Source organism: Mirounga angustirostris, unplaced genomic scaffold (genome assembly GCF_029215605.1).
Source record: "Mirounga angustirostris isolate CCGP_5_RB_7025 unplaced genomic scaffold, mMirAng1.0.hap1 SCAF_10, whole genome shotgun sequence".
NCBI lineage: Eukaryota > Metazoa > Chordata > Mammalia > Carnivora > Phocidae > Mirounga > Mirounga angustirostris.
The window spans coordinates 87,161,753-87,180,715 of record NW_026991718.1 but is presented as its reverse complement, the minus strand read 5'-3'; the positions used below and the strand labels follow the sequence as shown (position 1 = coordinate 87,180,715).

The window sequence follows — 18,963 nt, the reverse complement described above, 5'->3', positions numbered from 1 at the left end:
CCCTTTTAAAGAAAAGACAGTCTAGTTAGGGAATTCTCAGTTGCATCTTTCCTTGCAATATTTGTGCCATGACTAATAATTTAAATTCTACTTTTCTCTTAAGCCTATTTGAAGACAAACCAAGAACAAACTCAGTGGTGTAAATCCTGGCTTAGGGCTTAGAAGTTCTGCCTGTAACTTAGCCTATGACCCTGGGGCATGCCTCTCTTGTCACATACCTCATGATACCTCAATCTCCAACCCCACAGGGCACTTGCAAGGACTAGATAATACTTGCAAAGTGCTTTGCTACTTTGGGGGCTTGGGGAAATGGGTTTTAAATTGATAGAGAGAATGGTAATAGGCAACCATGTTGCTCACAAGATCCAGGAGGAAAGTTGGTGAGGCCTCAGGTCAGTGAGAAACAAAAGATGAATTTTAAAGAAGTGTCATCTCTAGGATCTCCTACCAGGATGGACAGCCTGGTGGGCATGTTCACCCCTCCCAGGGCCATGGGTGCTAGGGGCTGGAGGACAGTCCCAGGTCTCTGGATATCTCAGGAGGCTCACAGACCCCCAGAGCACCTCCTGACTCTAGGAGAGGTCTTCTCAGGAGGTGAATACAGAAATGGGAATGACTCACTAGGGTTTAAGCAAGAAGAAAGGAGGGCCCTTGAGTCTCAGAGGCCTGATGAGGAACAGGCTACAACAGAATGGGAACCTGTAAAGATGTCATGTCCCTAACATAAAATAAAATAAGGTAAAACAACATACACCTGCCCCCACCCACACCCCTGGCCCTACACACTGCAAGTGCCTCTGCTTCATTCAATGGAGGCCTTGCCTGGTTAATTTCCTTTGTTTACAAAGGATGAAAGGATGGCCTGCACCTTGATTTCTCTCTCTGTCTGAAAAGATAAATACCAACAGACAGGAAGGACTCGGGGCTTCAGGGAGGATAAGGGAAGCCATCACTGGAGAGGACCCCCTTGATTCATGTTTTTGACGCAAGGCCCAGGTGACAAAAAGAACCCGGGGTGTCATCTGTCTGTTCTCACATCTGATGACTTGCAGGAGCTCTCTGATGGTGACAGAGGAATGACCACAAACAGGAAAGTCACGTGACAATTGCGTTTGCGCCCCCGACGCCGGCTTGCCCTTTAACCACTCAGGGGCGGCCTCACATGGGGAGGCATGGCGCGGGCTCAGGCAGGGGCAGGATGAACCCAAGAGGAAAGGAGAGGAGATGGCTGGGGCAGTGGGAGGCTTGTGAACAACAGTGACACATGCCTTTTGTGCCTGCTCTCAAGGAAATGTAATTGAAGCATAAATCCTGTTTGCCTGCCTCCTTCCGTGTCTTCATGGTGTGAGAACAATCTTTTTGATTCTGTGAATGCACAGTGGCCAGGAGCACAGCGCCAAGCTGGGGGTGACGGCGCCTTGGGGTGTGCATGTGCACAACACAGCCCTCAGCAAACAATGATGTTTCATTGGTCAGGGAGGGAGGAACCACATGCTGCTTTTGTTCTCTTTGCCCAGAGGGGCGACAGGCACTGGGCTCTCATACCTGGCTTGGCCAACAAGGCGTGGGCACCGACATCCACTGCCCCCAGTCCCGGGGCCTGTGCCGAGCCTGGAAGCCCCTGTAGAGCAGTGATGCCACCACACGAGGCCCACCACTAGCCTGTGCCCTGCCAGCTGCCTCGTCAGCCCCCAGGCCCAGGAGGAGACCATGTCCCGCGCACCTCAGGCACGTCCTCCTCCTCCCTCTGGGCCCCTGGCTGTCCGAGGACTGGGCCAGTGGGCTATCACCTGTGTCCTGAAGAGGTGCTCCACAGTTTCCCGCCTGCCTGGGCTCTGCCGGAACAAACACCGCTTTTCCAAAGGCTGCTTTCACGTGTGCAGGTTCAAGACTGGCCGACCTCCTCAAAGAGGGCACCGTGTTAAAGAGTTTAAATGCCCTGCTCTTCCACTCTCATCTCCCCAGTCGTGAGGGATGTGAGGAATCCTGAGCAGATGAGTCCTCCCATGACAGATCATCCTGTCCTCAGCTAGGATCTTGGCGCAAGGCAGCCACCTGCCACCACGTAGCACGTCTACCTCCTCAGGAGGGCGAGAGCCAGTGCAGAGGGAGCTCAGTCCAGCCTGGAGGAAGGGGACTATGTGTATGCGGCTCCAGCTGGGGTTCCCAGCAAACCTTGGCTCAGGGCAGCTCTACACCAAGGTGTCCCCTGAATATGCTAAATTTGCACCAATGTTCCCCTCTATCTGGAGCTCTCTTTGCTCATCCTGCTGCCCTCCACTCCGCACTACACTGTATCCTCCACGAAGGTAGAGATTTTTATCTATTTTGTTCTCTGCTCTATCCCTAGGATCCAGAATATGTCTGGCACTCGCAATAAATACTTGTTTTATAAAAGAATAAAATAGGGGTTCTGGTGTTGAGACTAAGATGAAGACTGCTGAAGGGAAGTGTGTCTGTGTGTGCATCTGTATGCGTGTGGGCACGTACAGCCCCAAGGTCTGCCGGCTGACCTTGAACATAAAAACAAGCACAAACAGGTACCAGCTTTCTTCATTCAGAGGCCAGTGTGGAGTTGGGACTGTGCCAGGAGGGAATGGACACCATGGGGATGCAAGAAAAGGCAGAAAGGACAGGCCTGTGGGATGCTGGTGTCTCAGCAGTGAGAAGAGTGAAAAGGAGAAGCAGAGGGTGAACGACAGGACAAGAGGGCAGAGAGAGCTGAGTCTGTCCAGGAGAGATCTGAGCTGCCCTAGAGAACCCAGACAGACAAAAGCAAGCAGGGAAGGCAGTGAGCTAGGGGAGGGAGGGAAACACCCGAGGCACAAGGTACATACGTGGGTGAGAGGTGAGTCAAAGAGGGGAGGAGAAACAGGAGTCGAAAAGCTTCTATTAACAGAGTTTCCAAACTGGCTTGTCCAGCTCCTGGAGGTCAAGGAGCCCATTAAACAGGGGCTTGTGGGTGGCCTAGAGAAGGTAGCTTTGACGAGGGACTGTCTCTTTGCCCCTCCACCTATCTTTGCAGCCCCTGGGACCAGGGTGACTTCTGTGTGCCACCTGCACTGTCCACATGCTCAGTGGAGTTTGAAGCCATGGCCAGGGGACACCTGCCCAATCATGAGCTGGCCCTGCCAGCGAGAGGATAGATTCCAAGCAAGCGTGTAAGGCTCACGTTGGCTCAGCAGCCCAAGGACTGGCACCTGTACCTGCCCACACCAGGCTCAGTGAGTGATGTGCATTAGCACCCAACTTCCACAGTGAGGGAAGCACAGTGCAGATTTAAAAAACAAAGCAAGTGTTAGCAAGGGCAATAAATACCCCATGAACCATTTGAACTGTCTGACAGTCATGTTCGAGATCCTGGGGGGTAGCCATCAAATAATTGAAAGTTAATTGTCTTATACAAGGTGGAAGAAGCAAGATGTCAGAGAAGTAAGAGACCTGGATTTCGTCTGGTCCCAGGAATTCAGCTGGATAGGGATCAAACCATCCTGAACACCTACAAACTCAACAGGAGATCAAAGAAAAGAATAGCAGCAACTCTCTGAACAGAAACGCGACCACTTTCTGGAAGGTAGGACGTGCGGAGAAGTGAATCTGAGGTGATATTCGGGAAGATAGACGGCGGGGGAGGGGGCCTCCTTCGGCCACTTCTGGCAAGTGATAGAGCCCCGGAGCACAAAATCGGAACTTTTAGAAGTCTGCTCCACTGAGGGACGTTGCTCCAGTGTCTAAGTGGGGCGTGGAACCCTCGTGGGACAGTGTGGTCTCAGGACCCTCGGGGTCACAGAAAGACTGGGGGTGCCTGAGTGTGGCAGAGCTCCCAGGTATCAGAGCAGGGGAGCCGGCTGCAGAGACCCAACAAGCAGCAGATCCGGGGAGACTCCCCGTCCTCCCTGGGGAGGAGCAGCGTGGGAGCACACGGCAGGGATCTGCTGGGTTTGGAGACTCCACATGGGGTCGTGCGCCAGAGATAGAAACGCTCGGTCACAGGTCGGGTGAGCACCCGGAGTGCAGCCGGAGACTGGGGAGATGGGAGTGATGGACTGCTTTTCTCTGGGGGCTCACTGAGGAGCGGGGCCCCGAGTTCTCGGCTCCTCCAGGGCGGAGATTGGGAGGCCACCATTTTCACTCTCTGCCTCCAAAGCTGGACGGAAAGCTTGCAGGGAACAAAAGCTCCTGAAAGCAAACCCGAGCAGATTACTTAGCCCGGACCGGGCAAGGGTGGGGCAATTCTGCCTCCGGCAAAGACATTTGGGAACCACGGCAACAGGCCCCTCCCCCAGAAGATCAGCAAGAACAGCCAGCCAAGACCAAGTTTACCGATCAATGAGAATGGCAGAACTCCAGCGCTAGGGGAATACTGCCCATAGAATTCATGGCTTTTTTCCCATGATTCTTTAGTCTTTCAAAGTTAATTTTTTTAATTTTCTTTTTTTTAAATTTTTCTTTTTTCTTTTTCTACCAACTTCTTATCAATCACTTTTTTAAAAAATCTTTTTTTATTTTTCATTTTTAGAGTCATTGTCTATCCCTTCATAGTAGTTAACCTTATTTCTGGTATATATATATATATATATATATATATATATATATATATATATATATAAGTTGTTCTCTCTTTAAAATTTTGGAATACAGTTTCTTCTAACCGACCAAAATATACCCTAAATCTCTAGTGTATAGCTTTGTTCTAGTCTCCTGCCTGATCACATTCTCCTCCCCCCTTTTTTTTAAATCCTCTTCTTTCTTTTTTCAACCAACCTCTTATCAATTCCTTTTATAAAATCTTTTATAATTTTCATCTTTACAGTCATATTCCATCCCTTCATCATATTTGCCCTTATTTTTGTACATATATAAGCTTTTCTTCCTTTAAAATTTTGGGAGGCACTTTCTTCTAACAGACCAAAATACGCCCAAAATCTAGTGTGTGGCACTGATCTATGCACCAGCCTGATCATATTTGATCATATTCTGTTTTTTTTGTTGTTGTTGTTTGGTTGTCTTTTATCTTTTTCTTTTTCTTCTTTCTTTCTTTCCCTTTCTTTCCCCCCAGTTTCAGGTCTCTTCTCATGTTTTAGTGCATATTTTTCTAGGGTTGTTGTTACCGTTAGCAGTTTGTTCCATCCCAAAGCAACATCTATTTTCCTCTGGACAAAATGACAGGACGGAAAAAGTCACCTCAAAAAAAAGAACAAGAGGCAGTACCGACTGCCAGGGACCTAATCAATACGGACATTAGTAAGATGTTGGAACTAGAGTTCAGAATGACGATTTTAAATGTACTAGCTGGGCTTGAAAAAAGCATGGAAGATATAAGAGAAACCCTTTCTGGAGAAAAAAAAGAACCAAAATCTAACCAAGTCAAAATCAAAAAGGCTATTAATGAGGTGCAATCAAAAATGGAGGCTCTAACTGCTAGGATAAATGAGGCAGAAGAAAGAATTAGTGATATAGAAGACCAAATGATGGAAAATAAAGAAGCTGACAAAAAGAGAGATAAACAACTACTGGATCACGAGGGCAGAATTCGAGAGATAAGTGATACCATAAGATGAAACAATATTAGAATAATTGGGATCCCAGAAAAAGAAGAAAGAGAGAGAGGGGCAGAAGGTATATTGGAGCAAACTATAGCAGAGAACTTCGCTAATTTGGGGAAGGAAAAAGGCATCAAAATCCAGTAGGCACAGAGAAGCCCTCTCAAAATCAATAAAAATAGGTCAACACCCCAACATCTAGTACTAAAACTTACGAGTCTCAGAGACAAAGAGAAAATCCTGAAAGCAGCTCGGGAGAAGAGATATGTAACCTACAATGCTAGGAACATTAGATTGGCAACAGACCTATCCACAGAGACCTGGCAGGCCAGAAAGGACTGGCAGGATATATTCAGAGCACTAAATGAGAAAAATATGCAGCCAAGAATACTATATCCAGCTAGGCTGTCATTGAAAATAGAAGGAGAGATTAAAAGCTTCCAGGACAAATAAAAATTAAAGGCATTTGCAAACACCAAACCAGCCCTACAAGAAATATTGAAAGGGGTCCTCTAAGCAAAGAGAGAGCCTAAAAGCAACATAGACCAGAAAGGAACACAGACAATATACAGTAACAGTCACCTTACAGGCAATACAATGGCACTAAATTCCTATCTTTCAATAGTTACCCTGAATGTAATGGGCTAAATGCCCCAATCAAAAGACACAGGCTATCAGATTGGATTAAAAAACAAGACCCATCGATATGCTGTCTGTAAGAGACTCATTTTAGACCCAAAGACACCTCCAGATTGAAAGTGAGGGGGTGGAAAACCATTTACCATGCTAATGGACATTAAAGAAAGCTGGAGTGGCAATCCTTATATCAGAAAAATTAGATTTTAAACCAAAGACTGTAATAAGAGATGAGGAAGGACACTATATCTTACTTAAAGGGTCTATCCAACAAGAAGATCTAACAATTGTAAATATCTATGCCCCTAACATGGGAGCAGCCAATTATATAAGCCAATTAATAACAAAAGCAAAGAAACACATTGACAACAATACGATAATAGTGGGGGACTTTAACACTTTCAGTGAGGGCACTGAAATGGACAAATCATCTAAGCAAAAGATCAACAAGGAAATAAAGACTTTAAATGACACACTGGACCAAATGGACTTCACAGACATATTCAGAACATTCCATCCCAAAGCAACGGAGTACACATTCTTCTCTAGTGCCCATGGAACATTCTCCAGAATAGATCACATCTTAGGTCACAAATCAGGTCTCAACTGGTACCAAAAGATTGGGATCATTCCCTGCCTATTTTCAGACCATAATGCTTTGAAACTAGAACTCAATCACAAGAGGAAAGTCAGAAAGAACTCAAGTACATGGAGGCTAAAGAGCATCCTACTAAAGAATGAATGGGTCGACCAGGAAATTAAAGAAGAATTAAAAAAATTCATGGAAACATATGAAAATGAAAACAAAACTGTTCAAAATCTTTGGGATGCAGCAAAGGTAGTCCTAAGAGGAAAAGTATTTAGCAATACAAGCCTTTCTCAAGAAACAAGAAAGGTCTCAAATACACAACCTAACCCTACACCTAAAGGAGCTAGAGAAAAAACAGCAAATAAAGCCTAAACCCAGCAGGAAAACAGAAATAATAAAGATCAGAGCAGAAATCAATGAAATAGAAACCAAAAGAATAGTAGAACAGATCAACGAAACTAAGAGCTGGTTGTTTGACAGAATTAACAAGATTGATAAACCCCTGTCCAGACTTACCAAAAAGAAAAGAGAAATGACCCAAATCAACAAAATCATGAATGAAAGGGGAGAGATCACAACCAACACCAAAGAAATATAAACAATTTTAAGAACATATTATGAGCAACTCTATGCCATCAAATTAGATAATCTGGAAGAAATGGATACATTCCTAGAGATGTATCAACTACCAAAACTGAACCAGACAAAGACCCCATCAAAAAGGAGAATTACAGACCAATATCCTTGATGAACATGGATGCAAAAATTCTCACCAAAATACTAGCCAATAGGATCCAACAGTACATTAAAAGCATTATTCACCACGACCAAGTGGGATTTATCCCTGGACTGCAAGGTTGGTTCAACATCCACAAATCAATCAATGTGATACAATACATTAACAAAAGAAAGAACAAGAATCATATGATCCTCTCAATAGATGCAGAAAAAGCATTTGACAAAGTACAGCATCCTTTCTTGATCAAAACTCTTCAGAGTATAGGTTTAGAGGGTACATACCTCAATATCATAAAAGCCATCTATGAAAAACTCACAGCAAATATCATTCTCAATGGGGAAAAACAGAGCTTTCCCCCTAAGGTCAGGAACATGGCAGGGATGTCCACTATCACCAACATAGTATTAGAAGCCCTAGCCACAGCAATCAGACAACAAAAAGAAATCAAAGGCATCCAAATCGGCAAAGAAGAAGTCAAACTCTCACTGTTTGCAGATGATATGATACTTTATGTGGAAAACCCAAAAGACTCCACCCCAAAACTGCTAGAACTCAGACAGGAATTCAGTAAAGTGGCAGGATATAAAATCAATGCACAGAAATCAGTGGCATTCCTATACACCAACAACAAGACAGAAGAAAGAGAAATTAAGGAGTCGGTCCCATTTACAATTGCACCCAAAACCATAAGATACCTAGGAATAAATCTAACCAAAGAGGCAAAGGATCTGTACTCAGAAAACTATAAAATACTCATGAAAGAAATAGAGGAAGACACAAAGAAATGGAAAAACGTTCCATGCTCATGGATCGGAAGAACAAATATTGTGAAGATGTCAATGCTACCTAGAGCAATCTACACATTTAATGCAATCCCTATCAAAATACCATCCTCTTTTTTCAGAGAAATGGAACAAATGATCCTAAAATTTGTATGGAAGCATTAAAGTCCCCGAATAGCCAGAGGAATATTGAAAAAGTAAAGCAAAGCTGGTGGCATCACAATTCCGGACTTCCAGCTCTATTACAAAGCTGTCATCATCAAGACAGCATGGTACTGGCAGAAAAACAGACACATAGATCAATGGAACAGAATAGAGAGCCCAGAAATGGACCCTCAACTCTATGATCAACTAATCTTCGACAAAGCAGGAAAGAATGTCCAATGGAAAAAAGACAGTCTCTTCAACAAATGGTGTTGGGAAAATTGGACACCCTCATGCAGAAGAATGAAACTGGACCATTTCCTTACAGCGCACACAAAAATAGACTCTAAATGCTTGAAAGACCTCAATGTGAGACAGGAGTCCATCAAAATCCTAAAGGAGAACACAGGCAGCAACCTCTTCGATCTCAGCCACAGCAACTTCTTCCTAGAAACATCGCCAAAGGCAAGGGAAGCAAGGGCAAAAATGAACTATTGGGACTTCATCAAGAGAAAAAGCTTCTTTACAGCAAAGGAAATAGTCGACAAAACCAAGACAATTGAGAGAATGGAAGAAGATATTTGCAAATGACCTATCAGATAAAGGACTAGTATCCAAGATCTAGAAAGAACTTATCAAACTCAACACCCAAAAAAACAAATAATCCAGTCAAGAAATGGGCAGAAGACATGAACAGACATTTTTCCAAAGAAGACATCCAAATGGCCAACAGACACATGAAAAAGTGTTCAACATCTCTCAACATCAGGGAAATCCAAATCAAAACCTCAATGAGATACCACCTCACACCAGTCAGAATGGCTAAAATTAACAAGTCAGGAAACGACAGATGTTGGCGGGGATGCAGAGAAGGGGGAACCCTCCTACACTGTTGGTGGGAATGTAAGTTGGGGCAGCCACTCTGAAAAACAGTATGGAGGTTCCTTAAAAAGTTGAAAATAGAGCTACCCTATGACCCAGCTATTGCACTACTGGGTATTTACCCCAAATATACAAATGTAGGGATCCGAAGGGGTAAGTGCACCCTGATGTTTATAGCAGCAATGTCCACAATAGCCAAACTGTGGAAAGAGCCAAGATGTCCATCGACAGATGGATGGATAAAGAAGAGGTGGTGTGTGTATATATATATATATATATATATATATACACACACACACACAATGGAGTATTATGCAGCCATCAAAAGGAATGAGATCTTGCCATTTGCAATGATGTGGATGGAACTGGAGGGTATTATGCTGAGTAAAATAAGCAACCAGAGAAAGTCATGTATCATATGACCTCACTGATATGAGGAATTCTTAATCTCAGGAAACCAAGGGAGGGTTGCTGGAGTGGTGGGAGGTGGGAGGGATGGGGTGACTGGGTGATAGACACTGGGGAGCGTATGTGCTATGGTGAGTGCTGTGAATTTTGTAAGACTGTTGAATCACAGACCTGTACCTCTGAAACAAATAATACATTATCTGTTAAAAAAAAAAAGAAGGTAGCAGGAAGGGAAGAATGAAGGAGGGGAAATCGGAGGGGTAGACGAACCATGAGAGACTATGGACTCTGAGAAACAAACTGAGGGTTCTAGAGGGGAGGGGGGTGGGGGGACGGGTTAGCCTGGTGATGGGTATTAAAGAGGGCACGTACTGCATGGAGCACTGGGTATTATACACAAACAATGAATCATGGAATACTACATCAAAAACTAATCATGTAATGTATGGTGATTAACATAATAAAATAAAATAAAGAATATATTAAAAAAAGAAAGTTAATTGTCTTTTGGGAAGGAGCCGATTATCCTTCCCTCAACATTTGAGGATCCCCATGCCATTTAACAGAACAAAGACTTTGCATTCACTTCTCAGCACAAAAGGGGAGTTTCCATCCTCCCCATCAAAACAAAAATGAAAAAAAAAATTTTTTTTTTACATCATGGGCCTCAAGCCATCCTGCTTAAGACTTTTCTGTCAGAAAAGTCTTCAAACTTCCATTTTTATTTTAGATGAACACAGACATGATTCCTGATGACCAAAGCAGGAAAAAAAGCAACCTGGAGGCGAACGTGGCTAAACACGGCTGCGCGGTCTGTCCGACTCGGCTAAGTGTGCGGGCCCGCAGAGCCCCAAGTGGGGCACCGGCGCCCTCCCCACAGACTGCGGTTGCATGTCTGGCACAGGACCTGCTGAGAGTTGGTGTCCCTGCGGTCAGTTTGCGAAGAGGCAGACTGGGATCTTGCACTACATCGTGCCTCCTCACGTGGGAGGTCTGGGTTCTCAGCAACAGGAAGCCGGTATTTTCTTCCCAGTTTCTGGTATTCCACTCATTCAACGCTCAGTGGACAGACGCCTCTGGGGTGCTGACAGAAGGTGTCATTTCCAGGGAGGCCACCACCTCCAAGGGATGACACGCCCCTCTTCCTCAAAACATGTCTCTAAACTCTCAACTGCACCTCAAAAACTGTAACTGTAGCTTTTGTATAAGTTGCTGACGTCTGGGCACCCTAAGAACAGTCGTGCAGAGCTCCACTCCCAGCACGGGTGCCTGGGCCACCAGCTACAGCCGGACAAGGGCAGAAGGGCAGGGGAGTGGTGTTTGCCAGGCGCCAACCTCTCTCAGGGTCTTGCCTAAGCCCCACATGAGCTCTGAGGCTGGGCTGACCCCTCATCTCACAGCTGAGGAAAGGAAGGCTCAGAAATGTTGAGGGTGTGTGTTTCTGCGGCGACTTGGAAGCAGGTGGGGCTCTGTGGCCACAGGGACAGGGCGGGGCACCGCCAGAGGCTGGCAGGCCCTGCTGAGGTGGCAGGGCCAGGCTGCATTCTGGGGCCAGGGAGCCCTGTGGCCACCGCATCGGGAGGTGCTGCCCCGGTCTGCACCGGGGCACTGATGCGCGTGTTCTCTTCATCTCTATTTCTAATTTGTTCTGTTGACGAGTAATCTCTCCCTGGTCTCAATATTTCTTTCTTTTTTTTTTTTTTGGCCAAGCCAAAGCCACATGCCTACCTCATGCCATGACTGGCTTTCTTGTTTTTATTTTTATTTTATTTTTTAAGAATCCATCTATTTATTTGTCAGAGAGAGAGGGAACACAAGCAGGGGGAGTGGCAGGCAGAGGGAGAAGCAGACTTCCGCAGAGCAGGGAGCCTGATGTGGGGCTCGATCCCACACCCCTGGGATCATGACCTGAGCTGAAGGCAACCGCCCAACCGACTGAGCCACCCAGACGCCCCTGGTCTCAATATTTCAAGTCTGGCCTCTAGGTGTGCGTTGCTGGGGGAACTGGAATGTAAATAAATCTGACTTCACCTTGAAAAATCTCTGCCCCTCCCACTTATTTTTCCTTTGGGTGCCTCAGAAAAAAGCAGAAACAGATGGCTCTGTGGGCCATTTTTCTGCACGTGGCACCTGCAGATCCGGCCCGAGGCTCGTGCTGGGGAGGGGCGCTGGCCCGGGGTGGGGGGATTTGTCATTCGGCATCTGCATCTGCTTTCTTTAGGGACGACCCCTCATGAATGGCGGATGGCCCCGCCCATTGTCAGACAGACGCGCGGGACAACCACAGCAGTGCCACCTCATGGCTCCCTCTCCACCCGAGTCCCCTCCGCTGCGCGCAGCCAGAACAGCCTTGCTGAGGGTCTCTGAGCGAGCTGGGCAGCCCCGTCGGTGCTCAGAGCTGCAGGCAGTCCTCACGGAGCCTGCAGGGGCCCTGTGGGCCTGGCACGAAAGAGGTTGCACCCGTATGGTCCTCATCCTCACGGTTCCCAGGGCCCAAGCTCACTTTTCATTCCTTCAAAAGCCCTCTTCAGCTCAACACAGACTTCCACAGATGGCTCAGGATCATCTCAGAAACATGTGTGGGTCAGGCGGGGACTGCTCCTGCAGGCCCAGAAGTCACTTCACACACAAGGTTGGTACTAAAAATACCTTACTTAAGGCAATAGTAGGAGAATATGTCTCAGAAAGCCTTCTTCCCCACCATCCTGTAGGCTATATGGGGCTTTCAGGTTATAAGGTGCTCCCTCCTCCAGTCTGAAGCAGTCCTGCGAGTGTGAGCCCAGGGGGGTAGGTCAGCCCTGGACTGACGGCGCACACATGGAAGCAACCGTCAGCTGTGGCCAGTCAGCCTGGCATCATGCACTGTCTGCTTTTACCAGCAGCCTACTGGATATCTCCAAGGACACCATCACTCACCCGTATTCCTTGCTCATTTCTATAGCAAGCTGTTCACTTGTGTTAATTATCTACAGTTTTCTTCAGCTCTAATCAAGGAATGAATTGAAGTATTTTAGTGCCTTCATTAATTTCACACCTTTTCTCCTCTATATGATGGCTTGCTCATGTTTCTTCTAGAATAAGTAAAAGATTCTTTTCAATTATTCCAGTGAAGTGATCTGCTCCTGCTTTTCTGGTTACCAGGGTCACACCAGCTCAAGTTAGCAAGACACATGCCCACTCATACCATTTGATGGATGTCTACAGAATGATGGCCAGGTGCGGCCAGGTGGTGGAGGAGCCTGCCCCAGGAGCATCCACTCTGGGGAAGGGGAGACAGCATAGGTGCATGTCAGGGTCTGCTTAGGATGCTATGGAGTCAGCAGGGGCACCATCCATGCTCAGAAAGCCACGTAAGTCCCCCTGTAGGAGGTGGCAGCTGAGCTGGGGAGGTGTGAGCCAATGCAGGGTTGCAGATGAGGCTGACTATGGGTGCACGTGCTCAGAGGGGGAGAACAGGGAGTGTCTGGGGAAATGTCATGAAGCCATGGAGTGGCCAGCCCTTCACCCAGGACTTCCAGTCTGCAGGCAGCCCCACTCCCTGTGCCCCACCCTCCCGGGCTTTCTTGGCTCCCACAAAGAGACTCCCAGACCTCGCAGGTGGCATGCAAGTAGTCACACTTCAGGAGGCTCTTGGTTTCCCCCAGGGATAAACTGTACCCATCTGTCTGTGGAAGTTTCCTTCCCAGATGGCAAGCTGCGCTCAGGTCCCTGAGTGAACCCACAGCTCTGCCCGCCCTTGGCTCACAGGTACGCAGACCTGCAGGCACTGGGACAAACGGGGAGCAGCAGTCTGGCTTGTGTTGGCCCCCCCAACACTGTTTCTGCTCCTCCTCCAGCATGAGAGAGTCCTCAGCAGCACGTCCAAGAGGCTGGGCCAGACCGGGGTGAGACTCTGGAGCTGGTTCAGCCCTCTCCCTCGCCTGGCCCTCTGCTCTGCCCGCCCCTTTGGTCCTCATCCCATCTGGCTCTGAGATGCCTGCGGAGGAGAGGAGGTGAGAATTCAGCCCCCAGCCTGAGCGGTGGACTACTCAGAAGTGTACTGGAATGCTGTAGCCCTTCCAGATGGGCCTTCCCTGACCCGTTTCTGTCCCTGGGAGGCATGGCGGGTCACGAAGATGAAGGGCAGTGAGCCCAATAGCCAGGGGTGGACTTGGGGTGGCTTCCCAACACTGCAGAAGTTAGCAGGGAGGGCATGGACTCTGCAGATCTGAAGACCAGCAGCCACCTCCATGCACTGGGTGGGCAAACTGAGACCCCCTTTCTGTGTTTCAGGGCTACCAGGTCCCTAGGAAGCCCCTGCCAGCAGACACCTTTATACGCTTGGAGAAGGACGTAAGAACATCCTGCTACTGAAGGCGGACCTGAGGGGTCTGGCCTTTTAATCATGTGGGCTTGCCACCCAGGCACAGGACCTGAGCCATGGTGGTGAAACCCGCGGACTATGAGGATGACTGAATGAGGGCCTGTGGGCGGGACCGCAGCACTGACTGACCTCAGCCCAGCACTGTGGGGCGCTCCCCGAGGCCCTGGGGTCACTCCTATTTGCAGACTCCTGGCTCACAGCAGCACTCTTGTTGCTGCAGCTCTTTCTGGGAAGGCAGCACTTCTTATGTTCAAGCTCAAACTTCTGAAAGTGACTTTTGTATGGTTTTGGGTAGGACAGTCAGATAAAGAGCAACCATACTCCCCCCACAGACACTTGTCACCGGCACACGTGGGATAGCTAACTTGTTGGAGCTAAAGAGGATGGGCAAGTGGTCAGGCTAGTCCCCTGCTTGATGGGCTGATGAAGTCAGCCTCATCTTCTCCTCCCTGGGAACAAAATTAAAAATGTGATTTCAAAGGTCATGCTCTCAAAATGGATCATGTGGAATGCTGTACATGGTGTCCCCCGCCCTGGGGCTTGTTACACGGCAGAAACAGCCACAGAGAGCACACGTTTAACTCTCAACAGCCAGTCCCGGTTACGCTGGCCACGACTCATCTGCTGCTCAGATGGCCACTGTCACCAGTAGTCACATGCCTGCCAAAATACTTATCTTTTCAACGACATTATCTGACACATAAGTCTCCCTTCTGTTACTCAAATGAAAATCTCCACCCAAATGGGGGTTCCGTGCTCTGGGGAGAGGCAGATAAGGAGGGGGCAGAGGTCTGGGAACTACAGTGGCCTCCTCACGTCCCAGGGCAGAGCAGGGGCAGGAGAAAGAGGTCATTCCATACTCTATACCGAATTAAAGAGCCTCCACAACATGGAAGTTCTGGGCATGGTTGAGGCCTCCAGTATGTATTCATAATACTCTTGGACTGTATTAATAACCTTCGGGTCTCAAAGACAGAGTAGTCCTCTTGGTGGCTGACCTGATGTGTAAGAGCTGGAGGCTTTGGGCTGATACCAGAAGCCCTTTGCACCCAGGATGGGGAAGGCTTTTACCATCAGAACAAGGAAAAAGTTACTGAGAGCCTGTGTGCCAGGCATTCATTTGGGGGGACCCCAAAATGAAACACCTGGGCCTTGTCTTTGAAGAGTTCACTCTGTCCTGCCTCTCATTTGGGCAACCAAAATAGTGCCTAATGGTCTCCTGTGGATGCTGGTCTACTTCCTCAGGGATAGGGTCCTGCATCCAGTTCTTCAAGAAGAGCAAGGCTATCACTACCCATCCTTCCCTGTGTTGCTCCTTGGCCCCCAGGTTTGAGTGGAAGCCTTTGGAGCTTATCAGGACACTAGGTCAGAAGAGAGCATCTTCTGTCCAGTGTTGGTGAAAACTTGAGTGGCAGCCTAAAGACACCTAAAGGTAGCTTACTAATCTATATTCCCTTCAGGAAGCTAGGTAAAAAATAGGCAAGTCTTAATTTCCTCTTGTTTAGTTGGTTGTAGAAATAATGCAATCACAGCAGTGGGCAGATAAAGAAAGATGCTCAGGGATTTCCTGCCACCAAATAAAGACAAACATTTCAGCTGGGTGTAAAAAGGTAGGTGAAAATTTGCTGGTATATTTAAGCTTCTAGGAAACCTTCTAAAGCTTGGCAACTTGCTTTTTCAAAAGGAATTTTTTTTTTTCCCATTTGCTTTTGTTTTTCGCTTGGAATTTCTGTTCTGCAACAGTGCAGGTTCTAAGTGTCCTTTTCACCTGCACTAAAGCTGTGGAACGTTCTACTTTGCCATATTGTTTGCCAAATTCATATTCTCCACCTCAAAACATTCATTCAAGTAACTGAGCTCATTGCCAAATAAAAGAGTAAGAAGGCAGTCTAATTTTTCAGAACACCATTTAAATGGAGAATTTTTAAACTGCACGTAGCTCTTAAGAGCTGTAATTTAACAAGAGCAAATTTTCTAAACAAGATAAGCATCTCGCTTCCTGGCAATGATTCATCTGGTTATATTTGGGGATGATACGCAGCTGCTATGATATAAGCTTCCATAACTGTAGGCCAGTCGTGGCTCTGAAACAGGGAGCTACTTCTGAGCACTTGGTAACTAGCTACTGTCCCAGGCTGGCGAGACCGCCTGCCGCTCTGGCCCCCGTGCCTCCCCACCTCCTCACGGGCCTCCAGGATCTTCTCTGGGCTATGGCTGGTCTGCTCCTGACTGGCCAGCACCTGTGCCACCAAATATTTGGAATATTTCCCCTTCTTACAAATGTCCTGGGGACAGTGACATTGAAAGAAGCTGCTAGACTTTTGTTTTCCACACTCTCTTGTCAGCAGTATTAGTGGATGCACATAACTAAACTGACTCGTTGGTAACAAATCAGGAAATCCTACAGGAACCATAAGTGTATATGCTAGCAGAGGTGGGAGGGAGGTGCCGAAGGCACAGGACCCCAGAAACATAAATGGCAGCTCACACGTTGAGGGGCAGCTGGACTTTGGGAGCTGTGCTTTGCTGTTCAGTTGCTGGGGCGGGTCCGGCCGAGGAAGAGGAGTCCTGCAAACAGACAAGAGGAGACAGGAGTGAGTCGACAGGAGGCCCCTGCCCCAGAGAAGAGAAAGGCAACGTCAGGCTGGAGTCCAGAGGCACCTGTTTTCTCACCGGCCTCATCTTCCAGCCTTCAAAACCCTCAGGTCTTACCTGCCTGGGTTGTTTGTTAATAACATTTTTTTTTCAGCCCGTTGGAGAAGCTTGGTGGCCACGGACACCTGTCCTGAAGCAGCTTCCAAGTGCCCCCCAGGAACGGCTCAGATAGTCACTCTTTGGGCCTAGGTCTGGGTTGGTCAGCATCACACTGTGTTTAACATAGAAGAAGGCAGTGTGGGGAGACCTGTTTTTATTCTTAGAACTTGAATTAATTATTCTTGCATTTGTCAAAGAAGACCCAGACAAAACCTTTCATGTGACAAAGCACAAGCTTATGTAAGGGCTGCATTTCCAGGAGCTGAAGATTAACCCCTAAGGAAAACTGGTCCTGTAGCAGTGACTGAGGGGCAGGTGCTGGAGAGCAAGCATTATGCAGGGAGACTGCTGGAGGAGTGGTCTACTTGGAGGTGCTTCCCACTAAGCCTGTGGTGCATGTTAAACTGGCCAAGGGAAGTGGCCAAGGGCCAAGCAGAGGGATCTGGGCCCCACGATGATCTCACTGAGGTGATTTTTGCACAGGGAATCCTGTAGACCCAGCCGTAAGGGACGACACTGTCCCCAGCCCCTCACCACCTGCCTTGCCTGTCCTGCCCCAGCCCTCCCCAGGGCAGCACCCTTCTTCTTGGGCAGAGGTATTTTATGCCACAGTGAGTTGAACTATGCCCTCCCCCCCCCCCCCCCGCAAAGAGATGCCTAAGCCATAGTCCCTGATATCTGTGAAGGTGACCTTGTTTGGAATAAGAGTTTTTGCAGATAAAGTAGATATCCTGAGATGAGATCACCCTTGATTACAGTGGGTCCTAATTCTGGTGACAAGTGTCCTTCTAAGAGACAGAAGAGGAGAACAGAGACACCCAGAGGGGAAGAAAGGCCATGCGAAGACAGAGGCTGAGACAGGTGTGATGCAAGGGATCCAGGCAGCCAGAAGCTGGGAGAGATTCTCCTTTGGTCTCCAGAAGCAACCAACCCTGCCAACACCTTGATTTCGGACTTCTGACCTAAGAACTGATAGAGAATAACTTCCTGGTGCTTTGAACAACCCCCCCCCCCGCGTTTGTGGTACAGTTACAGCAGCCTCAGAGATGGGGATGTCTAGGGGTGTCTGGAGGAGGGTGGGATCCATACCCCTCAAAGCCAAGGGAGCCAGGGGTCTCCTTCCTTCCTCGAGGGTCTGTTTTAGGCTCCCCAACAAGGGACGGGACAGGGATTCTGGAAGGAACTGGATCCAGATGAGCAGGGAGCCAGGCAGGCTTGAGCAGAAGCCTCAGGAGCTGCTGGTGCCTTGGCAGAGGCAGGTGGGGGAGTGGGCTGCTGGGGGGCTTCCCATGGCTCTGACTAGCAAAGATGCACATGGCACCACAGGTGGTCCTCAGGAGGGTGAAGGTCACTAGAAGCAGAAATCACAAAGATGGAATGAGAGATGCACCTGGCACGTGCCCCAGGCAGGCAGAACCACCCTACAACGCAAGCGACCATCACGTCCCTTTCTTGCTTGTGTGGAGGGTTGAGGGGGCCATTTCTCATCAACTCACTGACCAGTTCTGACCATGCTCAGCTGATGAGCTCTATGTGCTACCAGCAGCCCTTGCTAGGCAGTCAGCTTCCCTCCTCCACCAGACCAGGAAAGGTGCCAGAGACCACAGCACATCCACACCTCTGAGAAGTCAGAAAGTCTACTTCTTGTTCTTTGGACAATGGGATGCCTGGTAGAATGAGAATGTGCAAGCAGGAGCGTAACATCCCTTGTGTCTCCCAGGCAACTCCAAGTCTGACAGGAGCTCCTATTCCTGGGAGAGAGAACTTTGATTTTCAAAGGCAGCCCCTTCATGGATTGTGTCCCTGTGGCTGATGCACAGGTGTCATGTTTCCAGAGTGCTGCTTGGGAGCTAGGCTGAACAGAGAGAGACTTCTTGCTTGCTCATCACGCCAGCCCTCTGCCAGAGGGAGACGGAGACCACCAAAGGCTCAGGATTGTTTCCCTTCAGGATAGTTGCCAGTGGAGTTCACCACAGCACCACAGACCTTCAGGCAGGGACCAGAGGGCCCTCCACGGGTGTGGCCACCTGGCTCCGGGACCCCCGGGATATGGAGGACCCACAGCTCTCCTTGAATGGCCATGGGAGAAAGGTTAGGGCCCTTCGTTCACTCCCTAGAACAGG

The 18,963-nt window shown here is 48.2% G+C and overlaps 1 protein-coding gene across 4 annotated transcripts in view; it reads right to left on the bottom strand.

The window, feature by feature from the left end:
• Positions 1-18,963, bottom strand: part of SH3RF3 (SH3 domain containing ring finger 3) — a 394,367-nt gene that overhangs the window by 94,824 nt on the left and 280,580 nt on the right. For all 4 annotated transcript variants that reach the window (XR_010405756.1, XM_064572701.1, XM_064572700.1 and 1 more), the window contains exon 5: positions 16,575-16,654. Coding sequence is in view for 3 of the 4 variants with exons in the window: in XM_064572701.1 (XP_064428771.1) it covers positions 16,575-16,654 (80 nt within the window). In the remaining variant the exon portion in view is untranslated. The remainder of the gene's footprint in view (positions 1-16,574; positions 16,655-18,963) is intronic.